The sequence below is a fragment of the Peromyscus eremicus genome, chromosome 3 (genome assembly GCF_949786415.1).
Source record: "Peromyscus eremicus chromosome 3, PerEre_H2_v1, whole genome shotgun sequence".
In the NCBI taxonomy this organism is placed as follows: Eukaryota; Metazoa; Chordata; class Mammalia; order Rodentia; family Cricetidae; genus Peromyscus; species Peromyscus eremicus.
Genome location: NC_081418.1, coordinates 52640390 through 52647933, shown reverse-complemented (window position 1 = coordinate 52647933; position 7544 = coordinate 52640390). Strand labels below are relative to the sequence as shown.

General features: G+C 42.3%; 1 protein-coding gene across 1 annotated transcript; it reads left to right on the top strand.

The window, feature by feature from the left end:
• Window positions 1-4072: 4072 nt before the first annotated feature.
• Window positions 4073-7336, top strand: LOC131906830 (trypsin-4). The gene is made up of 5 exons (XM_059257635.1): window positions 4073-4112; window positions 5068-5227; window positions 6137-6390; window positions 6779-6915; window positions 7187-7336. The coding sequence occupies exons 1-5, from the start codon at window positions 4073-4075 to the stop codon at window positions 7334-7336; spliced, it is 741 nt and encodes a 246-aa protein (XP_059113618.1).
• Window positions 7337-7544: the final 208 nt, after the last annotated feature.

Below are 7544 nucleotides of genomic sequence, written 5' to 3'. Positions count from 1 at the left end.
CTGGAGTCTATTGTACTTCATCTCTGTTGTCACCATATTGGTGACATCCCACTCACCTTATGGCATGAGGCTATAAGGTCAAATGGATGGTATATTCACTTTAGAAACTTCCTTATTTTAAATGCCTGGAGCCTGCCCTAACCTCAGTGAGTTTTGCACCTTGTGAGCTGGAAGGGTTCTCACTTTCTTCAGAGGCTCTCTGGTTTTTGTTTCAAAGGCACAAACATCTAAGCTGAGCAGTGCATCCTGAGTGTATTCAGGAATACAAAAAATAAGCATTCACATCTGCACTGGAAGGGCTAAACAAGAGGATCCGGGTGCTGTTCTGGCTATTTTCATTGCTTTCAGATACTTCCTAGCAGCAAATCATCTTATGGAGTCAAGGAGACTGAGGAATTGGGGGTCCACAAGGCTTGGGCTCCCAACTTTCAGTCTTGCCTGACAGAAAACTATGCACAACAGAGATGCAGCAACAGAGGCAGGGGACTACCTGTTTTCTAGAGTTCTCGGTGACCCCAATAATATGTAGGCCAAAGACTTGCTCTTTGTCACATTTCAAGGTCTCAAACTGAATCACTATCCAAAGCCCCAGTTTCCTACTGCTTATGCTGTTCACCAATAGACACCAGACCTTGACCTCCTCTATGATGACTCCCAAGGCAATCTTCTGTGCAAAACACGCAGCAAAGTGTCATAGCTGGATTATGATACTTCTCTTTGTTTTTAAATTCTCAAAATCATTCACTCTCAGTCAGTAGATTCCTCCTCAAGATGATGCCTGGCTGTACGTTCTCATAGATGGGACTCTGATATTTTCACACAGGCTCTTCTTTATTACCCTGACTCTTCTTATGTATGTGTGCCATAGGGAAAAATTCTAGTACACTGTCCTATCTGAAACCTCAATCTATCCTTAATATTTTAATTCCACTATCACTAGAGACTTCTTCATTTACTTTACTACAGTGAATGAAACCAGAGAATGAATACAATGTGCAAATGACATTTCCCTGGGCATAAAGTTTTCATGTGATTTATAAACTCAAAAGACTGGTGAGAGGTAATGCAGAAAGAGGATGATTTACTCCAATAAGCTGATCACCCACAGATAACCTAGGACCCCAAGCCTCTGTCTAAATCTTCAGAATATGAGTGTGTGTGTGTGTGTGTTTGATAACGTAAAGTTCTCTTTAGTATCCAAAGTTAGTGAATGTAGGACAACATATTCAGGAAATAACTTTCTTTAGATAAAGCAAAATTCTGCTGCAGAGGAGAAAAAATGATGAATTAAAGGAGCTGAGGTCTGAAAGGAAGGGAGCCTGGAGTATAACAAGTGGGTTATAGAGTATTATATGGAACTGCTGCTCAAGAAGGAGCTAAGGAATTTGGAGAAGACCTGAAAATGAAAACAATGATGTACAAGCTAAAAAACATCTGCCTTTCACACTAAGGAGACAACAGAAAGACTCCACTCTGTGACAGTGTATCAAGTGAATGCTGATCTTCAAGTTTGAGCTACAGAAATGTTTACTTCCTCAGATGGTTCCTTTTACACAGAGTGTCAAGGACCAATCCAAAACTCTGTTTAGCCAAATTCCTTTCTTATATGTTGCTAATTTCTTCACTGTGGGCCACCTGTCAGGACACAAGTAAGTGGGCAGACACTTAAGCAAATTATTGACCTCTACAGCAGGAGTCCTGCAAACAAACCCCAGCAAGCAGCATGCTAAACTACATTGTGGAAAATTCTAGACCACACATAGTGAAATCCTTCAATACTATGATATAGCTGTGAACACAGAGTTGTGTGCAAATGTGTTTGGCAGGCAACCAATGGGATTACATGAGAAGGTAAGAGTCTCAGGCAAAATACAGAGTGGAATGCAAATATGTTCATGTTATGCCAGGTGCTTACAAGAGGAAAGTGGATGTGTAATTTGTTCCATGATGACCTTTTATTTGACAGTCACCTGCAGCAAATCTCACACTCTGACAATTTCCATGTTTTCTAGAAACTTTGGGAAGCATGCTGGTTTTAGATTCATTTCTTGGGTAAAAATGAATCATTGGAATCCATCCTTTCTGAGTTCCTCATATTAAAACATTTGCGAAAAGTAAACATGTGAGAATTTCTAAAATTTGTCAGACATTGTTCAGTAGGACAGATCTTCCATTTAGGCTAGAGCTCAAAACTCTTTAGATGTGATGTAGGATGCAGAAATGAGAGCACTGAGTAGAGGGACTTTGTTGTAAAGCTGGACTAATAATACTAGGAATGGAGCCACAGCATAGCCTATGAAACCAATGTTGGCCTTTCTGGTAGTTCATTCTACATTTTCCAACCTCCAGTCATCTTATCATCTCTGACACAATTGCCACATTAGAGCCAAGTTTTTCCACCTTCATTTAGAATCTCCAGAACATTCAATATGTTTCTGAAAACTGATATATATTCTTAACTCCAACTTACATCTCCCTAGGCCTATGGTTGGAGTGGAGAAAATGAAAGATAAGCAGTTGATAGCAAGGCTCCTGCAACTGACTCTTTAATTAGATTCAGATTGACACATCATCAGGCAATAAGCTCCTCTGGCCAGGTTTTACCTCAGTAAATTGAGGACTGGTCTAGCTGGAACTCTTGCTACATACAAAACAGAAAATTACAGAATCCCTACTGGAATACATTTCTGACTGGATAGAGGTTGCTGTCTGCCATAAGCCTAGCATACTTTCTTTAAGCTTGGCAGTAGTTTTCTGTTCTCTACCTGTCCTTATCTGGAAAATGTCCCTGGGCCTTGAGGACTGACCTTATCTGAAAGCTGCCTTTAAACCATATGCCTGTCTCTAATCTAGATGCCTGATTCATCTTTAGCTTGACCTTTGGCACAAATCCCTGCTAACAGGACTTGTGCTAAGGAGCTCTGCTATAGGACCCTACTGCCACATACTAAGCCTTGGGATAGGATGCAAATTAAGGTTTGTCCCCAGGCTCCCCAATCCTATATATTCCTTATACTCTGGAATAAAGTTGAGCTGATTAACTGAAATTAGTCTCCTGGAGGCCTCTCTTTTCCTGCTCATGGGCCATGTACAAAGCTTTCTGTCACCCCTTCTGCCTCTCTCCCCTCTCGACCTGGTGGTCAAGAGGCCAAGAGGGAAAGAGGACCTTCACAAATCCCCCATATCTATACACAGCTGATTCTCTGATCAGAGGCAAGACTCCGTCCAAACTTTTTCTAATATCTAAAACATCATGTACACTCTTAGATCAGGAGGCATCTTCATAGAATATAGGGTACTTATAATTAAGGCAGTTTTCTAAGCCTTGATGACTCTTAAAAAGATACACAATGCTAGCAAACTATAAGGGGGAAAAAGATCACAGTTTTGGTGTGAGTTTTTCACTCCTGTAATGTATTGAATAAGATCAGATGTAATTTTCATCCATCCTCTTCAAGACACCCAGTACTCATGAGTCTGGTTAGAAAAGAGATAATGGAAAGCCCAAACTTGTAAGAAACTGCTCACCTCCTGCTTTTTCATCATTCCTGTTTAATTGCAGGCCTCAGAGTCCTTTAATTTCATCTTCCTACTCAGTAGATTAGTTGGCTTCTCAGGAAAAAGACTTGGACAATACTGATTTCCTATCAGGGGGTTTCCAAATGTCCCCACTACCTACCAGAACCAGGCCATCCTCGAAGTTTCTTCCATAACATCCACAAAGTCAGAGGATTCTAAAGATCCTAGATGCTATTATTTCTTCCTAACTTTAATCTCCTAGCATTAGGAATCCCACTGTATGGACAGGGGCTTGACTTCCTCTGATTGACCTGTGCCAGTGACATCGCAAGAACCATTGATTCCCACTCTCTGGCCTGAGAAAAAAAAGTTTCCTTGTCACCTGTAAGTCTCTTAGTGACAAGGGTGCCAAAAGGCGAAGCTGATGCAAGACTCTGGGAAAGAGAAATGTGCAGTTATGTTTGTGCAGGACAATGACCCCTCCACTCTACGCCTTCCTCTTAGGGAGCTATAAATTGAGGCTCTCTTCCCATGCTCACTACCTTCTGCCACCATGAGTGCTCTCCTGATCCTGGCCCTTGTGGGAGCTGCTGGTGAGTTCCATGCCTTTCCCCAAGCTCTTTCCATCCCATTAACTAGAATATATGAACTGTCCTAACACTGTTCTCCATCTTCTGATAGTCTCACCAGCCTCACAAACCTTCTCCCCATTTTCCTGGGCTCTCATTCTTCACCTTTCTCACTTCCCCTTTAATCTGCTCTCACCAACAGTCTTCTTTGTAATTGGTACCAGAAGCAGGGAATGTTGAAAGGTAGGCCTGGTAGAGGTTCCATGAAATGGACAAGCATGGGCTCTACTTGGCTCCACAATACTGTGATAATTCCACCACAGATACTTGTAAGGAAAAGTGTTTCTGAAGACATGGAAAACTTATTTTTGCCCAAGATACGACCATTAGAGACACTTTATGTGTCCTGTGTCTTGTCTGTTTACTGGGAATTTAAAGTCCCAAGATGAACTGAATCTTACCAGTCACGCATTGAAAGTTAAAGTGCTGTTACATTGGCCAGTTGCTGACCCTCCCTTTGTTATGTCTGAGTTGGCTGGGAATTCCTTTCTATTCTGGCCTCAGTCTACAGAGTTGATTTCTGTGGGAAGTTTGCCTAGGTCAAATCATCCTGACACTCCAAAAAGTTAACATTCAGGTGGCACAAACAAGTAATAGATGTAAAAAATAAAGCAGGCCATGGGCAAACCTAGCTTCTAATGGGATCCCACTAAGTGCATTCTTAGGTAGTTCTTGCTGTCCCAACCCTGATGCTTAGGAGAGATCTGAGCCTTGTAAGAACTACCTATCTGTCCTGCAGAGCCCAATACTGGGAAGCCCTATAACCCATGTTGTGTATTGTGCATAGAGTGATCTCAGTTTTCCTACTCTCATCATGCTCAGTAAGAAATCCTAATGGTTCAAGCACCCTAGAGCCAATGGCTTCACCCTCTAACACTCTGATAAATTGGATTATTCTTATTTCCTATCTCCATTCAAGTTGCTTTTCCTGTTGATGATGATGACAAGATTGTCGGAGGGTACACTTGCCAGGAGAATTCTGTGCCCTACCAGGTGTCTCTGAACTCTGGGTACCACTTTTGTGGAGGTTCCCTCATCAATGACCAATGGGTGGTGTCTGCTGCTCACTGCTACAAGAGGTAAGTGATGGGCGCCTGGATGCAGAACTCACAGCCTGGGACATATTTAGAACATAGCACTTGGGCAAGGGGTGAAGGTGTAAGGTAACTAAGGAAAGCCATGAAGAAAAGAATTGTAGGCAACAGCTGAGTATCATGAGCAAGACTGAAATTAGATGCAGAATAGAAATCCTCTCACTTCCCCAAACAAACTCATAATATAGCAAGGATTATGGGCCATTAAACCCAGAAGAATTGATTGTGTTATCATAGACACCAATGAGAAAGTCATACAAGAACTTTGTATAAGGACCACTAGCTAAAATGAATAATAAACACCAAGTTTTCAGAAATACAGCTAGATATTGGTTAAATCAATGCAGTCTCTACTGTGTGTTCTCCTCAGTCCTGAGTATGTGTTACAAAGATGACAAGGTTTCTTAAAACATTAAACCCAGGGCTAGATTCTGGTTTAGTATTTCTCAAGTTGGAACCAAGAATGTAAACTTCTCTCAGGGTCCTAGGTCACACTGCTGTGGGTCCTGGCACAACTCTTGGGTCTCCACAGGATTAGGTTCTACATAGTAATAGTTTTTAACAAAGCAAGAAGTATTTGTCATAGTTCCTACTGTAGTTAACAAAGACTCAGAGGGTGAGGTGTGCATCAAATGTCACCTTGATTCTGGATCCCTGGATGTATCAGGGGCTATAGTATGGCAGGTCAAAAAACCAGTCCAAACTGCACTCCTTTATTTTATACCCTATATACCAACAACCTCTGTAGAATAAAGGGCCAGGGTGCCTAACCAGAAATTGTCCATCACTGAAGAGCTTCTCCTCTGAGCTACCCCTGAACATGAAGTTTTGGAACATGTAGTGTGTTTTGGGTAATGTGTTGAAACTCTCAACCATGTCTTTTCTTTCTAACAGCCGCATCCAAGTGAGACTGGGAGAGCACAACATCAATGTCCTTGAGGGCAATGAGCAGTTTGTCAGTGCTGCCAAAAGCATCAGGCACCCCAAGTTCAATTCGAGGACCCTGGACAATGACATCATGCTGATCAAGCTAGCTTCCCCTGTGACTCTCAGTGCCAGAGTGGCCACTGTGGCTCTGCCCACCTCCTGTGCACCTGCTGGCACTCAGTGCCTCATCTCTGGCTGGGGCAACACCCTCAGCTTAGGTGGTAAGTATGACATTTACCTATTCCATCATTTTCTCCCCATGTTTTCAAAAACCAGACATGTGTCTGGATTTGAACGTATTTGCTTTTACCTTCCAAATATGTTTGAACTACTAAGTATAAGAAATGTATTGCTGGTAACAAAAGACTAAAAAGTACCAAGAAGTTTGCTTCCTGTAACCTAATAAGAGGACAAATACACACTGTGTTATTATACTGAAAACAAAATCAGCAATGGTCATTTTACAGTTTTAGAAAGCTATAATTCTTGGTTGGAATTTATACTCTTAATGATTTCTCTGGTGGTTAGCCATGGTGTTCAGGGATAAATTATTATTTCTCAGGGTGCTCTAATATGTATTTCTTCTTCGATCACTATCTTTTCTCAAAGTGAATAACCCAGACCTGCTCCAGTGCCTGGATGCCCCACTGCTGACTCAGGCTGCCTGTGAAGCCTCCTACCCTGGGAAAATCACCAACAACATGGTCTGTGCTGGCTTCCTTGAGGGAGGCAAAGATTCCTGCCAGGTGAGTGGCTCCCTTTGCATATGAAACCCCTCTTCTCCTGGGAGAGGGATTTGCATGTTCAACTTTGTGAGATTAGAAGGATCATGCATTGGGATCAGGAAAAGAGATCTCTACCCTGGATGTCCTTTCATCTCATTAGTAAGATTAGAAGATGTGTTTCAATGAAAAACAAATGGAGTCAGAAGCTGATTAGAATGGGTCTTAATGTAAGAGCAGATGTGACCCTTTTTCTTCATGCTGCTTCTTTAAACACTGTATTTCTCCACTCCAGGGTGACTCTGGTGGCCCTGTGGTCTGCAATGGACAACTTCAGGGCATTGTCTCCTGGGGCTATGGCTGTGCCCAGAAGAACCTCCCTGGTGTGTACACCAAGGTCTGCAACTATGTGGACTGGATTCAGGACACAATTGCTGCCAACTAGAGATCCTCAATCCAATCCCTGCTCAGTCTCTGTGTCAATAAAGTACATTTACCATTACTACCTGTCCCTCTGTCTGACCTCTCCAGTCCCTTAGCTCTGGGAAGCAAGCTCTCATCTGAGGGCTTTGAGATCAGGCCGACATTCTCCACTGAAAGTCATCCTGGACTCAAAATTGGCCTCATGAAATAATGATCAGCAACATTTGAAA